General features: G+C 38.9%; 1 protein-coding gene across 1 annotated transcript in view; it reads right to left on the reverse strand.

The window, feature by feature from the left end:
- The window catches only part of LOC134351436 (serine/threonine-protein kinase OSR1-like), a 147,983-nt gene that overhangs the window by 10,621 nt on the left and 112,507 nt on the right, over positions 1-24,855 (reverse strand). The window contains exons 7-14 of the mRNA XM_063057559.1: positions 24,385-24,486; positions 23,487-23,620; positions 20,283-20,331; positions 14,801-14,866; positions 14,431-14,553; positions 6,121-6,156; positions 3,689-3,892; positions 112-176 (exon numbers count right to left, since the gene is read on the reverse strand). Coding sequence (XP_062913629.1) covers positions 112-176; positions 3,689-3,892; positions 6,121-6,156; positions 14,431-14,553; positions 14,801-14,866; positions 20,283-20,331; positions 23,487-23,620; positions 24,385-24,486 — 779 coding nt within the window. The remainder of the gene's footprint in view (positions 1-111; positions 177-3,688; positions 3,893-6,120; positions 6,157-14,430; positions 14,554-14,800; positions 14,867-20,282; positions 20,332-23,486; positions 23,621-24,384; positions 24,487-24,855) is intronic.

Consider the following 24,855-nt stretch of genomic DNA (forward strand, 5'->3'; position numbering starts at 1 on the left):
TTCTGAAATTTTTAAAAAGCACTAATGCAGAACCTTTTGGACACCTTATTGTACTTTTTGAACTTATAATAGCTCTAGGTACTACATTAGCCAATATAAGATTTCACTTACCGCAATCTTAACACAAGGCTAATGGGTGTTTGGTGCGTATCTGCAGCAGTGGAACCAGGAGCCAGCTGAAAACAAAACAATGGAAAAGGAAAAAAAAAAATCAGTATTTGTCTTTTAAATGATTACAAGATGTGGGTATTTCTGTTAATTATGACAATGACTGCATTCTAATTGCTCTGAACTGAGGAGGCAGTCTGGCAGTGAAGTCACAAATAGGCCATACTGGGCAAGAACAGCAGATTTCCTTACGAGAAACACATTAGCAACGCAGGTGTGCCTTTTATGCCAATCTAGCAGTTTTGTGACCATTACTGAGAACATTAAAACAAAAATAGATTTAATTGTTGAAACACTCCAAGTGCCATGTGAAATCTGAATTTACATCTATGGAGTTATGCTCCAATAACTTAAAGTGCCACACTAGAATCTCTCTTGGAAACTTCACAAGAGCAATACACATCTATGGCTTATGTTCAAAGAGAGGGTGAACACATTCCAGAACCAAGCAATTTTAAAGATTTATAGATTAGCCTTCTGTTACATCTATATCGAAACATTAAAGCATACAATGAAATGCATAATTTGCATCAATAACCAATACAATCCTAGGATTATGCTAAGGAGCAGTTTGCAAGTGTTGTTATGCTCTTAGTGCCAACAGAACATGCCCATAACTTCCTAACTTTTACATCTTTTGGAATATGTGAGGAAACTGGACCACCCGGAGGAAACTATCGCAGTCACGGGGAGAACATACAAACTCCTTACAGACAGCAGGGGGAATTGAACCCTGATCGTTAATACCGCAAAGCATTGTGCTAGCTGCTACACACTTTATATTTAAAGTTCAAAATTTATTATTAAAGTACCATGTACAACACCAAGATCTAATTTTTGCAGACATACTCAATAAATCCATAATAGAATAACAACCATAGCAGAATCAATGAAAAGCTGCACCAACTTTGGTGTTCAGTGTGCAAATGATACCAAACTGTGCAAATACAAACAGAAACAATAATAATAAATAAGCAATAAATATCGAGAACATGAGTTGAAAGCTAGTCCATAGGTTGAGTGAACATTTCAATCATGAGCAAGTGAAGTTATTACCTGAGGTTCAAGAGCCCGATGGTTGAGGGGTAATAACTGCTCCTGAACCTGGTAGTGAGAGTCCTGAGGCTCCTGTACATTCTCCTTGATGGTAGCACCAAGAAGAGAGCATGACCTGGGTGGTGGCGGCCCTGATGATGGATGCTGCGTTCCCATGACAACGTTTCATGTAGGTATGCTCAATGCTGGGGAGGGCTTTCCCCTGATTAACTGGACCCCATCCACTACTTTCTGTGGGATTTTCCACTCAAGGTGTTTACATTCTAGGCTGTCAATATACTCTCCACCATACATCTATAGAAGGTGTCAAAGTTTTAGATGGCATGCCGAATCTTCACAAAATCCTAAGTAGAGGCATTACTGTGCTTCCTTCATAATTCCACTTAAGTGCTGGGCCCAGGACAGGTCCTCCAAAATTACAACAAAGAATTTAAAGTTGCTGACCCTCTCCATCTCTGATCCTTTGATGAGGACTATTTTCTCAAGTCAATAATCAGCTCCTTGCTCTTGCTGACATTGAGTAACAAGTTGTTGTTATGGAGCCACGCAGACAAATTTTCACTTATCTCCTATAATGCTGATTCGTCACCACCTTTGCTGATGACACTACTGTCACTGGCCGAATCAAACTTGAATATGGCATTGGAGCTATGTTTAGCCACACATCATGCTGCCCCACACCATCTTTAATAAACAGCTGATATTTCACATACAATCAACCTCATCCAACCATTCAATTAGATTATGGGTGATCATCAATCCATTTAACTGCTTTTTCTCTTTGGCTCAATGAAACTACAGTTATTAATTTGTTGGTTATAATTAATCCAGTATGCATATCCTTTTGTATGAACAAATAACAGATTTTCCAATTCATTCACTCCTGACAGATTTTAATTTAAGATTATACGAGGGGCATCATTAAAAGTGCAATGAAATTATACAGCAAAGGCTATGTCCATCAATCAGCAAGCAAACAGTAAACAGTTCAACAAATTAAAGAGACCATTTTACGCACTGCCTACAATCTCAAACATAATTCATTTACTGGACAAGGAGGGTGGGGAAAAAAAAATCAACCCACCCATAACCACATGCCACAGCTGAAGAGCAAAGAATCATTATCTAGATATGCAAAGCATGGCTGGTTTGCTAAAGACCAAATACAAGAGGTAGAGGTGGTCTCAAAAAGAATAAGAAGTTGTACAAAATATTTTGGTATGTGTTTGCAGTATTAGCGAAAATTCAATTCCAAGAGAAAGTGAATCAGTTCTTCAACTTGTATATTCCTCAACGTAGAATCAGAGAATCTAAACTACACCAAGTTCAACATGAGACCTACTTAACAAACTGCTTTTGTTGCTCAAACACCATTTAAATATATTTTGCCACTAATGTACAACTTAAAATGTGAAGTCTGAAGAATTATTTATATATATCTCTATGAAAGTTCAGCGAGAAAGACACCAAATTGAAATAAAGTTCAAAAGTTGGAGATAGCAACAAGAGGCAAATCTCATGAGACAAACCATATCCCATCCATTGAGAGCAGTCGTCTACCATTTGCCATTATAATTTTTAAAAAACTGTACAACTTTCCTGTAATGATTGTTTTAAATTACAGTTAGGAATTCCTTAAACATTGAAAAATGTTATTTGGGAATTATTAGACAAGAAATAATCAAATATCGTTTACTTTCAAGCTTATAAAGCAAAGATGAAAAATGCTGCTGGGGTCATCTACCCTATCCAGTGCTCCCGGTGTGGCCTCCTGTACATTGGTGAGACCCGGCATAGATTGGGAGACTGCTTTGCCATGTACCTTTGCTCCATCCACACAAAGAGCGTGATCTCCTGGTGGTCACCCATTTCAATTCTACTTCCTGTTCCCATTCTGACATGCCAGTACATGGTCTCCTCTACTGCCACGATGAGGTCACACTCAAGATAAGAGGAGGTAGCCTCCAGCCTGATGGCATGAACATTGATTTCTCGAACTTCCGTTAACTGTGTGCCCCCCTCTCACCCTCCCTCACCACCCCCATTTTCCTGTTTCCTTCTCTCATGTTATCTCCTTTTCTGCCTATCACTTCCCTCTGATGCTCCTCCCCTTTCCTTACTTCCATGATCTTGTCTTCTCCTATCAGGTTCCCTTTTCTCCAGCTCTCTTACTAAAAAACATCCCAGCTCTTTACGTCACCCCCCTCCCAGTTTCACCTATCACCTGCCACTTTGTATTCCTTCCTCCCCTCCCCCCACCTTCTTACTCTGACTTCTCCCCTTCCTTTCCAGTTTTGATGAAGGGTCTCGGCCCAAAATGTTGACTGTGCACCCTTTTGCACAGATGCTGACTGGCCTGCTGAGATCCTCAAGCATTTCGAGTGTAGCATTGGACTTCCAGCATCTGCAGATTTTCTCATGTCTATGAAAAATGTTGTCACCCTTTTCTAAAAATGTAGCATACCTGAGATGCCGGTAGTTGATGCTGAGCTGGAGCTTGCTGAGTCGGGTCTGGTTTTGCCACAGGTGTTGGGGCTGCTAACGCTGAAGGCTGGCCAGCAGGCACCAGATTGGCATCGGGTACTTTTGGTGTTGGCTGAGGTAGCACCTGTGGGGTTTGGAAAGGGACTTGAACATTTGAGCTTGGTGCTTCTGCTGACGTGAAAAGCTACCATTAGGGAAAAAAAAAACACAAGAATCATTCTCATATTACTTTATATTCACTTTAGTAAGCCATTAATATATTCACTAAGCCACAAATCTCACTGATTTGAAATGTCCTCTAGGTGGTGTTGATAGCACAAATGGCATTTTGAAATCATCATCAGCAAACAGGAGGCTATCATTGTGGCCATCACGCCAGCTCCAACAATTTGGTAGAGCTATCCAATCAATCAGACCTCTTATTTATAATAGTCCTGTAAATTGTGGTCATTTGATCCAATTCCTTTACTTGTTACCAATGAATGAGCTGACACTATCCTTTATTACATCCCTTCCTGCCTTGAGGTATAAAAGTGGGGGTTTCAACTAAAACTTTAGGTACTGGTTTGGCTATTCCTGGAAAGAGCTTCTCTTGATTTGAGTTATGACACAAACAGAATCTTGGATAACACTTAATGTACAAAGGAAGACAATCAAGACCTCTACCAAATCTATATTTACTTGTTCTGCTCCTTCAGTCTTTCCATTTAGCAACGTTTTCTATCCTTGTTACTAAACTGATGCATCTCTGAAAATCCTTTCTCCAAGGTGATGCTCAACAAAGGTTTAAAAGATGCTTAATGTATCTTCCCTACTTTTGCTCTCAGTACAGCCAAGGCTGTTTGCTGCTTTTAGCTCCAATGAAATCTCCCTTTGCAAATTGCCTGATGACTGGTAAGAATGTGTACACTACACTCAAGTTACATTGATTCTGAAATTGCCTCTTTTTCCCTGCCAACTTATCAGCTTATTAACTGATTTTCCTCGATCCCCCTAGTCAGTTACTATACTGCTAATAAAATGTCAAAATTATATAAGCATTGACACTTGCAAAGTTTGAAACTATGTCTTGTACAACTGGCAATGTCATTTCTTAAACAGTCTAATAAAGACATTTACCACTCTATCCTTATCAACAATACTCATCACATTAAAAAATTTATGTAGCGATGCATGATTTGCTCTTAACAAATCAGTGCCAACATTTCATTTATCAGTCCAAAGTTTTCCATTTCTCCTTGATTAATGGTTGAGTACTTCTTGTAACTTGACTTGCTGGGTCTGCATTTGTGTGGAGTAGATCTTCTAGCAAAGTCTCCAACATCATCAATTCAAATCTAGTGACTTTTGTGCTTGAACACTGCAAACGTTTTAAGTACTTTGCTAATACCCCCCCCCCCCCATATCTAATGGTTGGTAAAACCTCCTATTTTATTGATAAAGAGTGGCTACAGTTAAATGCAGAAAATGAAACCATCTTCAATCTTTGGTTTTATTTTTTTGGCATTCTAGATTTACCATTTTTCACTCTTCTCTACCTTGATCAGTTTTCCCTTGTACTTTTCTCCCCGCAAGCTGAACCTAAAGTTTGCACTATTTTCTCAGTCATAGTCTAACCCGCACATGCTGCCTTGTGACAATTTTCAGGACTGTCATCCCAACTTCAGTAACTCTTGTGCATTGATAACCAAACACTGACACAGAACTCAAGGCATAGACTAGCCTGAGAACTACAGTATGTACCTCATCACTAAACCTCTCAACTTGCATATTGGCGATTAAGCATAATACCATGGTAGTTGGACAATAATTTTGCTAATTGCTGTTCCAAAATTAATGTTCAGTTTTAAGCAAAAATCCTTTATAAAATAAATACATATAACATTAAAATGAGTTCTATAACATTACAAAAGCTAGTTAGAAAAATAATTTCACTGCATGATATTAACAAGGTGGTGATAGCTCCTCAATGATTAATCAATAACCTCAAGTCATCTACTTCAAATCTTTTGTTGATAAAAGGAATACAAATCCATTGCACTGTTTGATTTGTGGGAGGTTTGAGGGACACACTCAATATTTTCTAGGTATAGTGGGCCAAATTATCATCTGAGTCCTAGGTTGAACTCAGTCACCGGTACTGCAACCACTTCTCTCAATCAGGTACATGGAAAGTAATGCCCAGAAAAAAACCGCAATAGCAGCAAGGTGTCACATAGCTATCATAATCTTCAACACTTCGTTTAATTATGCTGTGCTATAACAGACATTCATTGACCATCCTTTTCCATCAATAGAATTCAGTAGAACTGCAACATTAAAAATCAAGTAGCAGTTTTTCAGGTAATTAGTGATTCACTTCGGAAATTACACAAATCTCATGATTTAAAAGGAGAAAACACTCAGAATCACCTCTTGGCCCGGTGGAGACTCCTTCACTCTGGGAGACTGTTGAAGGAAAAATAGCAAACAATCATTGTAAAGTACCATTTTAATGTCTGCAACATAACTATAAAATTGCAGAAATCGAATCAGAAACATACAGCATGAAAGGAAGCCCATTGTGCCAAATCTCCACAGACCATCAAGTATCCATTAACATTATTCATACAACAATCCCATTTCAAGTGACCACACCCCACCATAGTCATATCAACTCCCTCCAAATTCTGTCAGTCACCTGCATACCAAGACCAATTTACAAAAGCCAGTTAACCTACCAAGCTGTATGCTCTTGGGATGTGGTAGGAAACCAAAGCACATGGAGGAAATGGCACATAGTAACGAGGACATGAAATTCCAAATAGACAGCAGTGAACGTCAGATTAAACCTGGGTTTTCAGACCAGTATACGGCAGCAGCTCCAGAGTTGTGGCACTCTGCTGTCAAAAATTTAAAAAAAAAGACACTATGAAGTTTAAGATTTAGTGTCAATCATCCCAGAAGGGGTTGCGATAATGGGGTGGGTATATTAGTCCTCAAGACATACACCCATTATCTATCATGTTTGTTTCTAATAAATGTGTTATTTTTAGAGAATCAAAAAATTGATAACTCCTGAAAAAATGGTCAATTGATGTGTAGTCAAATTTATCAAGGTACAGTGAAAAACATGTCTTGTATACTGTCCATATAGATATCATGCACAGTAGCAAAGTGGTTAGCACAAAGCTTTACTGTACCAGTGACCTGGGCTCATTTCCTGCTGCTGTCTGCAAGGAGTTTGTAGGTTACTGAATCTCGAAAAGACTTAGATAAGGTGAATGTGAAGAGGATGTTTCCTATGGTGGGCATATTCGGAACTAGAGGGCATGGCCTCACAATTGAGGGGCGACCCTTTAGAACAGAGGTAAGGAGGATTTTTTTTTTTAGCCAGAGAGTAGGGAACCTGCGGAATGCTCTGCTACAGACTGCGGTGGAGGCCAAGTCCATGGGTATATTTAAGGCGGAAGTTGATGGTTTCCTGATCGGCCAGGGCATCAAAGGATATGGCGAGATGGCAGGTGTAGGAGTTAAGTGGGATCCGGGATCAGCCACGATGGAATGGCAGAGCAGACTCGATAGACTGAAAGGCCTAATTCTGCTATGTGTTATGGTCTTATGTTCTCTACCCTCTGAGTGCTCCAGTTTTCTTCTACAATCCAAAGACGTACCGACTAATAGGCTGGTTGGTCAACGTAAATTGTCCTGTAATTAGGCAAGAGTTAAATCAGGGATTGCTGGATGGCATGGCTTGAAGGGCCGATTCCACACTTTCTCAATAATAAGAAAAATTAAAAAGCAGTGCATGAGGTAGTACAAAATAATAAAGGAGAGCAGAATAAAAAGAGTTGTAAAAAATGCAGCACAGCAAAATAATAAGACGCAAGATCAAAATAAGGTAGATTGTAAGGTCAAGAGTCCATATTATTCTACTAGGGAACAATTTAATAGTCTCATAACAGCATGATAGAACTTGTCCTTGAGCCTGGTGATAAGTGTTTTCAGGCTTTTGAGATTTTGCCTGACAGGGTGGGTGGGGAGAAGAGAGAATGTCTGGTGTAAGCAGGGTCTTTGACTATGAAAGTAGGGGAATATGATAGCAATCTTTACTAACCTAGTGCTACTCCACACTAAAATTCTAAGTAACCTCTAGCCCTTCACTACATTAGGAAGCCCGAAAAATATTTTAAGCCAACTCTTCCCTCCTAGTCCTCTTATCCTCATCACCTACAAATACATACCTGAGCAGAAGGCAACCACTTGGCATATATTCTGTCATTTAATATTATGGTTGATCCCATGGTAACCCCAACTTTGCAAGTCTATAAATTTAAGGTAACTTTTCATCCATTGCACATCAAATATGTCTTCCCTTAAAAATGTTCACTGAAGCTCAACAACTTTTATATTCAATTGCCCAGCAACACATGATAATTTAAAAAACCATTCTGTTAGCCTTAATTACTTGCAATCTCTTTACACCAGCCATCTGTGAATCATATACTAGGACATACCCATCTCAAAGTTTAGTATCTCTCATTATTTAGGTAATGTCTTTAAATTGGTACTCGACAAAGTGGACAATTTTACATTTTTTTTTTAAAACAGGATACTTCACTTGCCAGATCTTTGCACACTTACTTCAGTTACTGATAACCCTTTATAGCATCAGCTTCAGTTACTTTCCCAACCATTTGTGTGTAATCAAAATTTGGCAATAATACTTACTCAAACTGTAAAAAGTTGATATCTGAGCACCAGTCCATATAGCACACCACTGCATACAGACATCCAACTTGCAAAAAGACTCATTTATATCTAATAGCTATAATTCATCCAATGTCTCCCCTTTATCCTTAACATATGTTACCTGTTCAAAGAATTTCAATAATTTGGTTCCATAAATAACCTAATTTTCTTCCCCCCCCCCCCCCAAATTAGCTTCCACATTCCCTTCATTAAGAATTTCAGAACAGCTTCTGACATTTTCCACATGATAAACATTATGCTTCTTGGTCTGTTGGTTATGTTTTCTGCATCTTATAATTTTGAAGAAAGTTATATTTGTTAATTTTCAACTTAATGGAGGGTTCCCAAAATAAAATAATTTTTGGAAAATTAAAACCAATGTTTCAATTATCTCATTGATCACTTCTTTTAAGTCTCAAGGATAAAAACATCAGGAATCTGAAATTTGCAACAGGTCCACCAATTTACTCAATAACACTGTAAACTTAAGGTGGCTCTGTTGGTAAAAAATGAAATCAATCCTTAGAAAGATGACATAGGATCAGAAGATGTAGAATCCTTGTGGGTAGAGTTAAGAAACTGCAATGGTTTTAAAAAATTTGATGAGAGTTACATACAGACCTCCAAACTATAGCTAGGATGGGGGTTACAAATTACAATGGGAGATAGAAAAGGCAAGTGAAAAGGGCAATATTATGAAAGTCATGCAAGATTTTAATATTTAAGATTGTTTAATGTCATTTCCAGTACACAAATATAAAGGAGAACAAAATACTTGTTACTCCACATCTGATGAAGCATAAAAAGCACAGTAAAATAAAGAACTCAATATTAATAAAAACAATATAAGTACATACAGAGATTGACTGCATGTCCATAAAATGAAGCTAGGTACAGTAGTGTCTATACATAAGGTGGCTGACAGGAACTGATAAAGTAGTGGTGGTTGGGGGTGTGAAGGGATAGGTTAGTGGGTGGAAATTTTGATCAGTCTTACTGCTTGGGGAAAGTAACTGGGTCTGGTAGTCCTAGCGTGCATGTAATGTAGACTCCCTCTTGATGGGAGTGGGACAAACATTAGCACTGTGGGTGGGATCCTTCATAATGTCACTGGCCCTTTTCTGTATATACTTCCTTGATGACGGATAGATTGCAAGTAGATGCTGGATCCCAAGAGGGAATTTGTAGAATGCCAACAAGATGGCCTTTTTAAAGAGCAGCTTGTAGCTCAGCACACTAGGGGAAAGGCAATTCTGGATTGGGTGCTGTGTAATGAACGAGATTTGATTAGGGAGCTTAAGGCAAGGATACCCTAAGGAGGCAGAGATCAAAATATGACCTAATTCACCATGCAGTTTGAGAAGATAAAATCAGTATAAGAATGGACTAAAGGGGATGACAAAGACACAAGATCTGAACTGGTCAAAGTTCACTGGAAGGGGCCACTAGCAGAAAGATAGAAGTTTGGGAAGCTTTTAAAAACCAACAGAACGCAACAAAAAATGCACAAGGTTGAAAAGATAAAATATGAAGGTAAGCTAGCCAATACTATAAAACAGGATTCAAAAACTATTTTCAGATATAGGAGTAAAGAGAGGTGAGAGTGGATATTGGACCACTGGAAAGTGACTCTGGAGAGAAAGTAACAGGTGACAAAGAAATGGCAGATGAACGCAATAAATATTTTGAGTCAGTCTTCACTGTGGAAGACACTAATAAATTGCCAGAAATTTGAGTGTCAGGAGGCAGGAGTATAATGTCTATTACTAAAAAGATGCTTGGGAAGCTGTAAGGCCTGAAGGTAGACAAGTCACCTGGATCAGATGGACCACACGTCAGGGTTCTAAAAGAGGTAGCTGAAGAGATTGTGGAGGCATTTCTCCCGAGAATCATGACACTGTTAAAAAAGGGAGGGCCAGTTAGCCTGACCTCAGTGGTTGAGAAGATGTTGGGAGTCCATTATTAAGGTTTTGGGGTACTTGGAGGGAGATAAGTGATAAAAATCTGCCAAAGTTAGCATGGTTTCCTCTAGGGGAAATCTTGCCTGACAAATCTGTTGTAATTCTTTGTGGAAATAACAAGCAGGATAGACAAAGGAGAGTCAGTGGATGTTGTTTATTTGGTTTTCAGTAGGTCTTCGACAAGGTGCTGCACATGAGACTGCTGAACAAGCCCATGGTTTTACAGGAAAGATACTAGCATGAATAGAAAAGTGGCTGACCGTCCAGAAGTAAAGAGTTAGAATAAAGGGAACTTTTTTTGATTGGCTGCTGGTGACTAGTAGTGTTCTACAGAGATTGGTTTTAGGATCACCTCCTTTCACTTTATATGTTTATGATTTGGATGATGGAATTAATGGCTTTGTGGCCAAGTTTGAGGATGACATGAAAAAACAGGTGGAGGGGAAGTTAGTGCTGAGAAAGGAGGGGGTCTGCAGAAAGGCAGATTGGGAGAATATGCGAAGAAGTGGCAGATGGAATATTGCACAGAGAAGTGCATAGTCATGTAGTTTGGTAAAAGGAATAAAGGTGTAGACTATTTTCTAAACTGGAACAAAATTCAAAACTCAGAAGGTGTAAAGGGACTAGAAAATTAAACCAAGGATGTAAGGCTGAGGATTTATAAGACATTGATCAGACAGCACCTGGCCAATTGTGAGTAGTTGTGGGCCCCTTTCATACAAAAAGATATGCTGGCATTGGTGAGTAGCCAGAGGAGACTCATAAGAAAGATCAGGGTTAATGCACAAGGAGCATTTGATGGTTCTGGGCATGAACTTGCTGGAGTTTATAAGAATGAGTGAGGTTGTCATTGAAACCTACTGAATACTGAAAGGTATAGACAAAGTGCATGTGGAGAGGATGTTTCTAATAATGAGAGTGCCTGGCGCCTGAGGGTAATGCCTCAGAATAGAAAGGCGTCCCTTTAGGACATGGATGTGGAGGAATTTCTTTAGCCAGAGAGTGGTGAATTGATTGCATGGACAGCTGGGAAGGCCAAGTCATTGGGTATATTTAAAACGGAGGTTGAAAGGTTCTTGATTAGTGACAGCATCAAAGGTTACGGGCAGAAGGCAGATAAATTGGATTGACAAGGAAAATAAATCAGCCGTGATTGAATGGTGGAAGAGACTCAATGGGCCAAGTGGCTCAATTCTTATAAGAAACAGTACAGATGTTGTAAATGTGAAGCAACACAAAATGCTGGAGGAACTCAGCAGGTCCAGCAGCATCTATGGAGGGAAATAAACAGCTGACATTTTGGGGCAAGACCCTTCATGATTACTGGAAAAAGAGAGGGCTGAAGACTGAAACTGTACAATCTGTGCTGATCCTCTATTAGAAAGAAACACATACATCAGTACAAATATTTGACACTCATTTCTGGCATTAATTTCACTCTCAATGCTCTCTTCACTAACCACCTCTCCATTTTCTCTGCCGTCAATTTACAGCTATGTAAAATGAACATTTTATTTTTGTAGCTCATGTACGGGCAAATTGAAATTTACTTATAATACATTCAAAAATATGAAGCTGCCCATTTTGGCATGAAAAATAAGAAATAATGATGCGTACCTGTAATCGTAATCAAATGTCAGAATTTTCATTGACTTAAATGAAAGGTTTTGTTATGTGGCAGTGGTACAGTGCAAAGAGAATATTACTATAAATGACTAAAATAAATAGTGCAAAAAAAAAGGAATAACAAGGTAGTGTGTATGGACTGTTCAGACATCTGATAAGGGGAAGAAGCTACTCCTGAGTCAATGGCTATGGAACTTCAGACTCCTGTAATTTTACACTCAATGGTAGTAATGAGAAGAAGGCATATCCCAGATGTTAAGGTCCTGAGTGATAGACGTCATCTTCCTGAAATACTGCACATTAATGGTGGGGAGAATTTGCAGAAGTCTTGTATAGACGTACAGTAATTAGTAAAGGTAGATCATATACAACAAGGGAATATTTAACGAGCAAGATTTTGCTTCACATTTGAATTAGGTGTACAATAATGGTCTTTCTAAAAGAAGGATGTTAAATCATTGAAAACTGGAATCTGGAATAATAGATTGCACTACAAGGAAAGCTGGGATAAGTTAGGCTCATATTCGATAGAGTTTAGAAGACTGAAAGTGTATGCAACTGAAACACGAGATCCTGAGGGATCAGGACAGGATGGTTGTGAAGAATCAAGAACAAAGGTCATTGTTCAGAAATAAGAGAGGAATGAGGCAAACAAAGTTTCAAATGGTTATAATACTTTGGACTTGTGGTCATTTGATTTTTGACTTCTTAATGAGCAGTGGAGGTCTTTGAATATTTTTATGAGCACAAGTAGGTTACATTTTGTTAAGTAAGGGGGTGAACCACTCTCAGTTAGTCAGGAGTACAGAATTATGGTCAAATATGCCATAACCTCGCTGAATGGCAGGAGAAAAAAGGGCTGAGTAGCCTCTTTTAGCACATGGTTAATAATGTTGTATGACAAGGAACTGAAAGCGTTTGTCACAAAAAAAATATACAGCTGTGTTTTGGTTCTCACATTACAGAAAACATAACACAGCTGATATAAACTAGTCTTAACACTAGACTTAACTAAAAGCTTGCTCAATGTTTCAGTGATATTATATAATATTTCTGTGGAAGAAATAGCAGCTCCTTTGGAATTGGATGTTGCATAGTTTGTGAGCTAGTAGCAAAGTAACCAATATACATTGAAGCTTTGTGTCACGATATTGCAAGATAATTTCAAAAGTGAAGTTGAGAGTACAGAACTTAATGTGCCTGTAAGAATAAAAGGTAAAGGTAACTTAGGTTTTAAAGGGATTTTGAAGTCCTGGCTAAGAAAAAATGAGATGCATAGCAAGTTTAACTAGTGAGAAACAAACAAGGTACTCGAAGAGTACAGGAGATCGGGAGGGCTAAAAGGCGGCATGAGGTTGCCCTAGCAACCAATCCTAAAGGATTCTACAGGTATGTTAAGAGTAAAAGGATTGCAAGGGACAAAATTGATCCTCTGGAAGATCAGAATGGTAACCTATGCATAGAGCTTAAAGAGATGGGGAAGATCTTTAATGGATTTTTTGCATATGCATTCACTCAGGGGAATGGAGATAGTCTATAGAAGGGAGGCAAAGCAGAAGTGAGGGCATGGGCCCTACAGAGATTACAGGAGGAGGTGGTGCTTGCTATCTTGAGGCAAGATAGGGAGGATAAATCCCCAGGGCCTGACGAGGTGTTCTCTTGGACCCCGTGGGAGGAATATGCAGAAATTGCAGGGGCTCCGAGCAGAGATATTTGAATGATCCTTAGTGACAGGTGAGGTACTGGAAGAATGGATAAAAGCTACTGTTGTTGCACTGTTTAAGAAGGGCTATAAAAATAAATCAGGAGATTATAGGTGAGTGAGCCTGGCATCAGTAGTGGGAAAGTTATTAGAAGGTATTCTAAGGGACTGATACATGAGTATTTGGATAGATATGGATTAATTAGGGATAGTCAGCATGGGTCTGTGCACTGCAGTTTGTGTCCAAGCAATCTTATGGAGTTTTTTGAGGAAGTTACCAGGAAAATCGATGAAGGCAAGGTAGTGGATGTTATCTACAAGGACTTTGCAAGGCATTTCACAAGGTGCCATATGAGAGGTTGGTCAAGCAGGTTCAGTTGCTTGACCTTCAAGATGAGGTGGTAAATTGGATTAGACATTGGCTTTATGGAAGAAGCCAGAGAGTGGTAGCACATGGTGCCTCTCTGACTGGAGACTTGTGACTAGTTGAGTGCCGCAGGGATCAGTGCAAATGCTAGCAGGCTTTTTCCAGAGGTCATGGGTTAAGGGTGAAAGGTGAAAAGGTTAAGGGGAACATGAGGGGAAACTTCTTCACTTAGAGGGTTGTGAGAGTGTGGAATGAGCAGCCAGTGCAAGTGGTGCATGTAAGCTCAATTTCAATGTTTACGTATTCTTTTTTGTCTCCTGAATTAAAAAACCTACCCGCAACTGAGAAACTGCAGCCTTTCCTTCTTCACTCTCTACATCCAATTCATCATCACTCCATTCCCAGCCACCATCTTCTGTTTTGTGTAATCGACCACTGGAGCCTGGAACCCTTCTCACCTATTCAACACAAAGCTATGTACATTCAGAGAAAAGTAATTATGCAATTGTAATCATCTCATTCTCTCTATTTTACTTGAGCTTTAACAGTAAAATAGATTCAGATGCATACCAGTGTAAATTTTAAAAAAAAGTGCAACTCCTTCCAAGACTTCCCACATCCTCTGGACTCCTCACTCCATTTTGTCCCCTGTAGGACTGCACTTAAAGTGCATTTTGTAGGAGAATAAAAATGAATAAAGTTTACCTTTTTTGATCTTTCTGCCATAGTAGGTGCTCGAGCTAGCAATTTTTCTTCAAGATATTCCTTGTTCTGAAAATAATTAAAGAGTTGAAATTAATACATTTACAAACTACTATTCAAATTGAAAGTGTAGAGATTATCTGCCAATCAAATTGGGTTAACTATGTGCTTTGTTAATTCCATCTCTATAGTTACTTGATCAATGTTTCTCATTGAATATTTAATTGAGAAGCATCAAGCTCTATTTATAGCTAATAGCAAGCTTTGAAGATAATTGTCCTGAAAAATGAATATTAAGACCCAAGCTAGTTTGGTGTAATCAAAAATATACCTATGGAAGTTACTAAAGCAGGACCTTCAATCCAATGAAAGCACAAGAAAAATCAAGTCAAATTTAATATTTGCATGTCATATTTGGAGAAACAAGAGCTGTGATATTCATAGCAAATATTTAGTTTTTGACATGTAATTTGGAAATCACTTGAATTATTAAATGGAAAGATAGTATAAAAATAATTAAATTACCACCTGCACCACCAGGTTCAGGACAGTTATTACCTCAAGCATAAAGCTCTTGATGGGGATAATGTCGCTCTCTCCATCATTCAACTGTTCCCACAACTTACGGACTCACTTTCAAGGACTCCATCTCATGTTCTCAATATTTATTCCTTATTTATTTATTATTATTATTATTCTTTTTTTGTTTTTGCAGTTTGTTGACTTTTGCACAGTGGTTGTACACCCTGTTGGTGTGGTCTTTCATCGAATCTATTAAGGTTATTTACTGAGTATGCTCACAATAAAGTGAATCTCAGGACTACTTTAGGTGTTCCAGGAACAGCTTCTTCCCCTCCGCTATATAATTTCAAGTTTTTTTTCTTTATTTATCATGTATGGCATTGTACTGCTGCCACAAAGTTAACAAATTCCATAACATATGCCGCTGACATTAAACCTGATTCTGAATATGGTGACATATGTACTTTGATAACACCTTTCATTGAACCTTCAAACTTTTCTAATGCATTCGGGGAAGTGCAAAAAGTTAACAAAGATTAGAGTATATTAGTCAAAAAAAAGTATATAAAAGAGGATATAACAACTTGAAGTATAAATGTACTTTTTGCTCTTGACTTTGATGTTCTATATTCCTGTCAATAAAGGAAAGTTCTTTTCACTATATTAGCTATCTTATCTGTCCCTACTCCATGGTCCTTCCACTATTTAAATGCAATCTTCCCTAGTTAAATTGTTCTGATGACTCTAGTTTCAAATCTTTTCTCCCTTCATATGCCACTCCATCTGTTCAGATCTAGAATTCTTTCATAAATTCCTTCTCTTTCTCATTTTTGTTTTAAGTCTTTTCTTAATAATTCAAAATAATTTTCTATACTGATCAATTATATCTCTGCAGTATCCTAAAATGGACCTTCATGATAAAGGCCATACCTACAGAAGTGCAATTTTCAGTTCTAGATTTCATTAGTGGATTGTTGACCAAGAATACAAAACAAAATTCTAGGGACATGAGCAACACTAACAAACTCAAATTGTCTATCCCTGTTTTAGCCAAAACAAAAAGGCCATTGAAAGAGGTGACCCTTATTGAACTGCTGCAGTATGACAAAGGTACCTCCAACAATGTTAGGTGGTGACCTCAGGAGCTTCACCCAATGACCACAGGTTCCCTTCAGATGTATGTACTTTAACGGGATTTTTTAAAATGATTCTTCCTTTCCTTTGAAATGAAAATCCTCAAACTTCAATCTCGTCGTCTTCTTCTTAAGCACAATCACCCCTTCTGGGACATAGGCTAGTCTCTCAGTCTTTCAAGGTGTAGCCCATCTAGGATCCTTCCTTTCTAAGTGATGAGATCTTTGGAGTTTCTGTAGCGCTGGATTTTGCACAGGATGGAGTTGCTATCCCCATAGCCAACCCTTGTTTCGCAGCAGGGTTTGGGACCACCTGTGGAGAAGCTGAATATCTAGTCTGCTGCCTCTTTTTTAAAAAAAATCCAAATGGGGAAACAAGGTGCTTTGTACATAACAACTTATAGGGCAGACTGATACAATGTGTTCTTTTGTTTGGAACTCAGTAACAGAGTCCTCATGTATTGCCCATTTTTAAAGCAGGTGGCCAGAGTGTCAGTGCCCCACTTAGATTTTTATAAGCTGTCCATGGCCCTTGAGTGAAGCTGAACCAATACTTCAACTCTGGACGTGTTTCACAGTTCCTTCCAAGTAGACAGCAGCTTTGTACCCAAAACATGGATACTAGCCATTTTTCCCCAGAACGCGTGTCATGTCTTTATGAACTGGGAGGTTGGTGTTGCTCGTGATCCTTTTACCATCATGCATAAAACATTGGAATTGTGGCAAATAGTAGATAGGGCAAAGTGGGCCAGCAACAATAGCCACTTGAGAATAAGTAGTTCTTGCTACTCATCTGCAGTTGCATTTTAATGAACTTTGTGTGGCAGCTACAGAAACACAAGGCACAATTACATTTGCAGAAGTAGTCGAGGACTAGTGCAGTATGGAGTTTCTAACTACGTTCTCTTATGACATTTCTGAAAGCTTTGTTAGTAGAGTCCTCCTCAGCACAACACCACTACTTATGTCAAGCCTCATCTGAAACTTTTCTGTAGAAACGTATCAAGCTTTACTTCATTTTGCTCAGGTGAAACACTGACCTAAGTTGCTGGATCTGGATTAAGCTGGAGGCACAAGGCCCAGAAATAACATTCCTGTAAGTGAAAGTAACTTGTGAATGTTCTGTCTGTATTCCCTAGTGATTATGCTTCTGCTGGCAGTGCAATGTCAATGAATTAAATTAATTTCCAAGAATTTGTGCAAGACTCTTTGCAAAAACTGAAAAGGGCTGATGCACTGAGGCAGGTCATTGAGTTGTTGAAATTGGCTGAGCACAAAGTGCAGGCTATTCAGACCCTTGTATCTACTCCAGCATTAAGTCTTTTACCTCGGCACCACTTGCACTAACCCCATATTTTGCAATTCCTTTAATACACAAACATATAAATATATTCAGCAACTGAGTCTCTATAGCAGTTTACGATAGAAAATCTCAAAGGTTCACCACTTTAAGTAATTTTTAAAAATGCTGTATGTTAAGACCAAAGTTGATGCACTCATTATGGCTGACTGTATCAAAGGCTTTATCAGGTCAATGCATGGTGTGTATAGTCCCATGTTCTGACCACGACACCTCTCCTGTACCTGGCGCAAGAAAAAGATCATGCTAGATGTGCCTCTGTTCACTCTGAAACCGCACTGACTTTGAGGTTGCCTTTGGCAATGGTAGGGATGATTCTATCCAAGAGAATACTGGTGAGGTCTTTCTGGTGGTGGACAGCAGGGTCCTCTGGTGTTTGAAAAATCCGATTTCTCCCTGTTGTTCTTGATTATCACTGGAAGATTCTATTGAAGCTTGGCTGTCCCTGAAATTCCTCACCATCCTGCAGCAGTTCCATTAAGGCCAAAGTGGTCAGGTTAAACACAACGGCGATCTGTCTGACCCATTCCCCATCAGAACCAGCATGACTGTGTTTGGGCGCCAACGCTCTTTGTCATCTTTTTCAGCATGATGCTATGAGAAGCGAAAGAGATCACCTCCAGGAGTATCTACATCCTTTCTGCACTGACAAAGATATCTTCAACCTCTGCCACCTTCTTGCCCAAACAAAAACCATGTAAGAGCCTATTCTCGAGCTATTTTATGCAGACGACTGTGCTGTTCTCACACACACACTTGACGTGCTATAGGCTGTAGTCACTTAGCTCACCAAGGCTGTAAGGGCATTCAGGTTAACTGTCAGTCTGGACAAAAACAATAATCCTCCATCAGAAGCCCCGTCGTGGCATTTATTACCCACCTTGGACCACCACTGACGACCACCTTCTCACCACGGTTGAGCAGTTCACCTACCTGGGAAGCATCATCTCTAACGACACTATGATAGTAAGGTAAGTTGACAATCGACTCGCTGGAGCCATCAATACTTTTGGGCGCCTCCAGAAACGTGTATGGAAGAACCATCAGCTGTGTCTGTCCCCAAAAATCCAGGTGTACAGGGCTGCAGTCGTTACAACATTGCCGTATGGCTCCGAAGCCTGGGATTTGCACAAGAACACCTGGTTGCTTGAGTGCTTCCATCAGTGCTGCCTCTGCTCCACCATGAGTATCAGCTGACAGGATCATGTCTCCAATAGCGGAGGTCCCGGAGAAGGTTCAACTTCCAAGCATTGAAGCCACTTTGCTGCTCAAGCAATCCGCTAGCCAGGCCACGTGTCTCGCACGGATAACTTCAAGTTACCGAAAGTAGTACTCTATGGAGAACTCTCTAGGGCAAAAGAGATCATGGTGCCCCGCACAAGAGGTACAAAGACCAACTTAAGCAGCAGCTCTCTCAGGCAAATATCAAGGTCAACGAGTGGCAACAGCTGGCTTCTGACAGAGACGTTGAAGAATGCTGATCGTCGGAGCAGCCAAGAATTTTGAGGAATCCAGAAGAGCGAATGCTGAGAAGAGGAGACTCAGCAAGGATCCCACTACCCAAGTGCCTTCACCCAAGCTGTTCCTGTGTCCCTACTGCTCCAGAGTCTGCAGATTCAGAATTGTCCTCTACAGTCACCAACTACCGTGCTGGTGCTCCTGAGGACTCCTCTTTCCTCCTGATTCTTGCAAGCGAAGAACCGGCCTTCATCCGATGCACTCACATTTTACCCCATGTTATATTTTTCCATGTACTTGCATATTCACTTAGTTGAAAACCCTTCACTCACATCTCCCCCATCTAAATATATCCTCCTCTCAGATATGTGCATGATGTAGTTTTTCAACTTGATATTGGCAATCTTAAGTGCTCTGCAGCACAAGCCGATCCAAAATATGACCATTAGGCAATTGTGCAGATGGTTAACGCTTGGTTAATTTTAAAAACTCTTCCAATTTTCATCCATCTCTGGAACTCTGCTTATGTAGGCAATGAGAACAAGAACAGGTCAGAGGAATTTCTTTCCAATCATTTATGAGGGTCTCTTCCATTGTTGGCTTCATCTGAGTTAACAGCCACCCAGACTGCCATCTGTATATTAGCTTTTGATATCATTCTGCTGATTTTCTAGCTTTAGTAACTTAGAATGGAAAGCTTTATGCAAATGTTTTTTCTTCTTCTGAGTGAAGGTTGTGTATTTGATAAGTGAACAGAGGAATACAAATCACCATGTACACAAAGCGCCTCCTGGGATGTATATGAATACTGTAGCTCAGCAACAATTACTTGCTAAGTGTTGCAACTGTGTGCACCTATAGGTCTTTGGGTGCAGCAAAGCATTCCTTCCTTAGGTTATCGTTTCCAATATATACTCTAGGCGATATACAGATGAAACTTGCACATTATCAACACAGCTGAACAGGTGCATCAGTTGTATTGCTTAACTGTTTTTTTAAAAAAATCACTTACCTTTGCTTTTTGGAAAAATTTGTGCTTTAAAAATTCTGCGGCTGTAGGTCTGCAATAAAAAAATTCTAATTAAGAAAGAAAGAAGCGATTCTTGACTAGATGAACTTAGTAGATTACAAAGGCATATCATTTGAAATTTTACTGAATATTGTTTAGAAAACCCATTTGTGATAAAGAACAAGGGAAGATTAGTAGACTATGTCAGTCATTTGTTCAAGACAACAGCTAAAACTTGAAGACTTAAAAATGGATTTCCAATCACTGTCTAAAATGCTATTACAATAACAACATTTCCACTTTGACTTGATATACTTCTCATTTCACACATCCTGGTTATTGCACTGTGATTAGTTTGACAGAAGCTTAGAGAGTATTTAGCATAATCTAAAGGCTGGATGATATTCAGAAAGCCAAAACTATGAGGAAGCTTTCTGTTCTGAAATGCTTTTTAAGTGGACTATAAAGTGACCGATTAATAAAAATAAGTAGTCATCTGAAATGAGATAAAGCAGCTAAAATAGCATGAGCTTAATGAACAAATTGCTGTGATTATTAATAAACTAGATTGTTTATACATGCGATAAACACTTGCCTTAGCTTTTCCCAGGTTTGGAGCACCATACAAGTGATGAAAGCATGTTTGAAAAGTACTCAATGGAATACAAGCAGGACAGAGACAATTAACACTGGGCTTTCAAAGTTATATTTGCATTGTGGTTATGTACTGGGCTCAACATCTAGAGTAATCTGTGCCCAACACCAGAAAAACACTAAAACTACTGTTACGTGACCAGTTTCATTTACTGTGGGTGTCACTTTAAAACACCTGGATGAGATGGGACTATGACGTCAGTATAACAAGCTGCAACAGACCGCTGGGACTTTCAGAGAAGGAGAGAATGTGGAAGCTTTGGACCTCAAGCTGCCAGCAGGAGCTTGCTGCCACAATGGCTAAAGTCTGATACTTTCCCTTGCCAGATTGTGACTGTCACTGTGTATGATCCATATGTGGATTTTGTTGGAGTGCCCTGTGGCGACCACCTTTGTTAACCCTTACATGGTTTCGGGTATGTTATGTGGTAACCACTTGTGCTAAGGAATATTCCATGACTGTTATCCTTGTGATATTTCTAAGTGGATTTCAGGACAACTCGACGGATAAGATCTTCAGCGACTGTTACTTTGTTTTCCCAGCGTGGAACCTGTGGAATTCTTCGTGATCGCCTCCTCTCTACATTTTAATGTGGATTTACAAGTTTCTCTCGTCACTTATTCCGTGGATCACCGGACCTTTCTAGTTTGCCAATTTAAGACTTTAAGAACAGTTCCTAAGCTTGACAGTTTGGGAGCCACACACATATAACACTGTTAACCTCTGTTTATTTCATTTAATTTTCTATATTTTGAGTAGATACTAATACATATAGTGTTTTAACATTAAAACCTGACTCAATTTGTGATCTATTGCTGCTGGTACATAACATTACTGGAATGTGGTAAAGGCCAACAGGCTCGGTAATCTTCAGTCCAGCACCCTACCATAATTTGGTGAGCATGTTCATGTATACAGATAACTCAAACCCTTCAAATACATGAGATGAGCAGTGCTCCAATTGAAGCCTTTGTGATGTAAGGGTTTGACATCGCAAAGTAAGTGCTCCACACTCAAAGCTCAATGAATTCAATCAAAGGCCTTTGTGCCACTTCCTTGAGTTATTGTTACTTCACATTTGAAATTTGATTCACTATTGGGAATATGGGCACAGTTTGAAGCCGAATGTAACGTAACCTGACCAACAACATTTACAATCAATCCTGCAACTCTTCATGCTGATTCTCAAAGTAGATAAGTAACTCCTGGTAATCACACTGCACAGAAAACCAGTTAGCCTATTGTGCCTGTGATACACTTTTTAAAAGAACCTTTAAAATTCCTAATACTCCCATTCTCTTCCCCATTAGCGAGCAATAGTGGTTATTTTCCTGTATACATCAGATTCCTTTATAAAAGCCATCATTTTCTTGTTTCACTTTCTGTATTTCATGATCCATCATGTAAAAGCAATTCTCACTTCATTTTGAGTTTACTTAGCAATTTTCTTAATCGTGCCTTAGTAATCCTCCTGTATGTGATGGAAGTTTCCCATTTACATTATCCTTGAGCTGTGTCAAGTTGGCTCACAATGGAGGTGCCGATATTGGCTACAGGTACCTAATGTTAGAAAGGGAGATTAATTAAGGATCATAGTCCTTAATAGTAAAAAGTACCCCAACTAGCACTCGTTTGTACATTTATACAGTATATACAACATTGTGTGACACCAGGGAAACAAAAAGCACCTTTTCAGCTGAAGCCGTTTTGAAACATAGTCACCATGTTGTTTAGGAAACAGTACAGCCATATTTATTGCTCCTCTCCTCTGCCCCCACCACCAAAAAAGCAGAGATAATACTAATTAGCTGTTCTATTGAGGGACAAATACTGAATCAGGGCGAGGGGGATCTCTCCTTTCTCCTCTCCTACATGACTATTTACTCTTTCAGCATGCACCAAATTGCCTTTGATTATCTCTATTTGCTCTATGGACAGTGTTGTCACTGGATAAAATCAATCTTTTATTCCATGGTAGTGTAGTGGTTAGTGCAATGCTATTACAGTTCAGGCCATCAGATTTCAGAGTTCAACCCTGGCGACCTCCAAGGAGTTTGTATGTCCTCCATGTAAAATGTGTGGGTTTTCTCCAGTTTTCTCCCACAATCCAAAGATGTGCTGGTTAGTAGATTAATTGTTCATTGCAAATTGTTCTGTGATTAGGTTAGGGTTAAATTGGGGTTTGCTGGGCAGTGCAGCTTGAAGGGTCTATTCCACACTATATCGCTAAATAAAATAAATAAATAACCTCTAAATAGACAGGATTAAGGAACCCAATTCTTAATTTTGCCAATTTTAAACTTACGACAACCTTAAAAGGTAAGTTTTTATTTGATTATCCGTTCTTTTAAAGTATCATAGGAAATATGGTCATCATTATAAAAACAAACGGTCATTTTCATTTGATCTAACAAAGTGATTTGTGGAGTAGACGTTTACAATTTGTGATTGCAACAAGTTAATTATCCAGCATTGAGAGAGTCTTAATTCAGCAATCTGACTTCCAATCCCAGAATACAGAAACCAAACAAGAGCAGAACTCTGATTTTTACCTTTTTTCTGGATCTTTCTGTAGACACTGTGAAATCATCTTTCTAAAGGACTTGCCATACTTTTTGACCATTTCCTTATCTTGCACACCTGTCTCCAAACAGGGGGGATCATTCTGAAGAGTTAGCATTAAAACCTGAACAAACAACAGATGATAAGAAATCAACCTGTGGAATTTAAACCATCTTCAATTGAAGCAAATGGTTAAATGATTTGTTTAAAAGATGCAAAATTTTAATGCAATTGATCAAATGGGCTCATTTTTCCAACTATAGATGCTAGAATACATTAAATAGCTGAAAAACAAGCTGAACTTATTGTATATAATTGAACACAAACTGTTCTAGACATCTATTTAATGCCAAGCATGAATCAGCATTCAGACTAAAGCAATGGAGATAGACAAAAGTAACCAAGCTCCATTTAATTCTTCTACCATTCTAGTAATAGCAGGACCCAATAATGTTCATTACTAAGGTAATCAATCTTAGATTTTCAGACAAGGAAAACAAATTTTGAAGACTTGTGAAACATTGATCTAAGTCATCATTTTCTCTTAGGTATACTATGATCAATGTCTAGGCCCAAAGTGCCTATTTTGATGAATACATGCTGATTTCATATTTGAAGAGAGTTAGTTCTCCAAATGGGTTCCACTTTTTCCTCCAAATTGCAATTGGGAAAAGAAAATAGTGTAAAATACTTTATTGCTGACAAGGACAATAATAAAAAAAAAATGAGATGAGTTTTGGTTTGCTCCATGTTAAAAACATCCAACGGATTGCTTCTGTGCTATGCAGTGCACGATAAACTTTTGCTTGAGGATGAAAATTTTATTTCCCATATTTTCATTTCAATTGTTGGGCAATTGCAACTACTAGACTTGCCAGTGACTCTTACCTTCATTGGTGGGTATTTATGATAAGGAGCTGCTCCCGTAGCCAGTTCAATGGCTGTAATTCCAAAGCTCCAAATGTCTGCTTTGAAGTCATACCCTTTAACCTGTTGATGCAAAGCATGGATGCAATTAACTTGAAATTATATATTTCACACCAATACATCCAGAATCATAAAACATGGTCCTTGATCAGTCTCAGTATCACCTGTAGTACACTCGTTGATCCACAAAACCTAGAAAGGGACTAGTTTGATCACCCACGTTAAATCTAACATGAAAAAGTGAGTAGGTGGGTAGAAGCTTCATATTCACTTCCTCACTCCTATTATACTGTCAAGTGCATATGTGCCATTAAGAGCCCCAGGATGTTGCCCTTTACCCAGGTACTCCAGCAGATGATTATTTTTAAAAATGGCCAAGAGCTCAATAGAAGCAGCTTAAGAGAACTATAGGATAAAATAAGAGGTTACTGT

Source organism: Mobula hypostoma, chromosome 1 (assembly GCF_963921235.1).
Source record: "Mobula hypostoma chromosome 1, sMobHyp1.1, whole genome shotgun sequence".
Classification (NCBI taxonomy): domain Eukaryota; kingdom Metazoa; phylum Chordata; class Chondrichthyes; order Myliobatiformes; family Myliobatidae; genus Mobula; species Mobula hypostoma.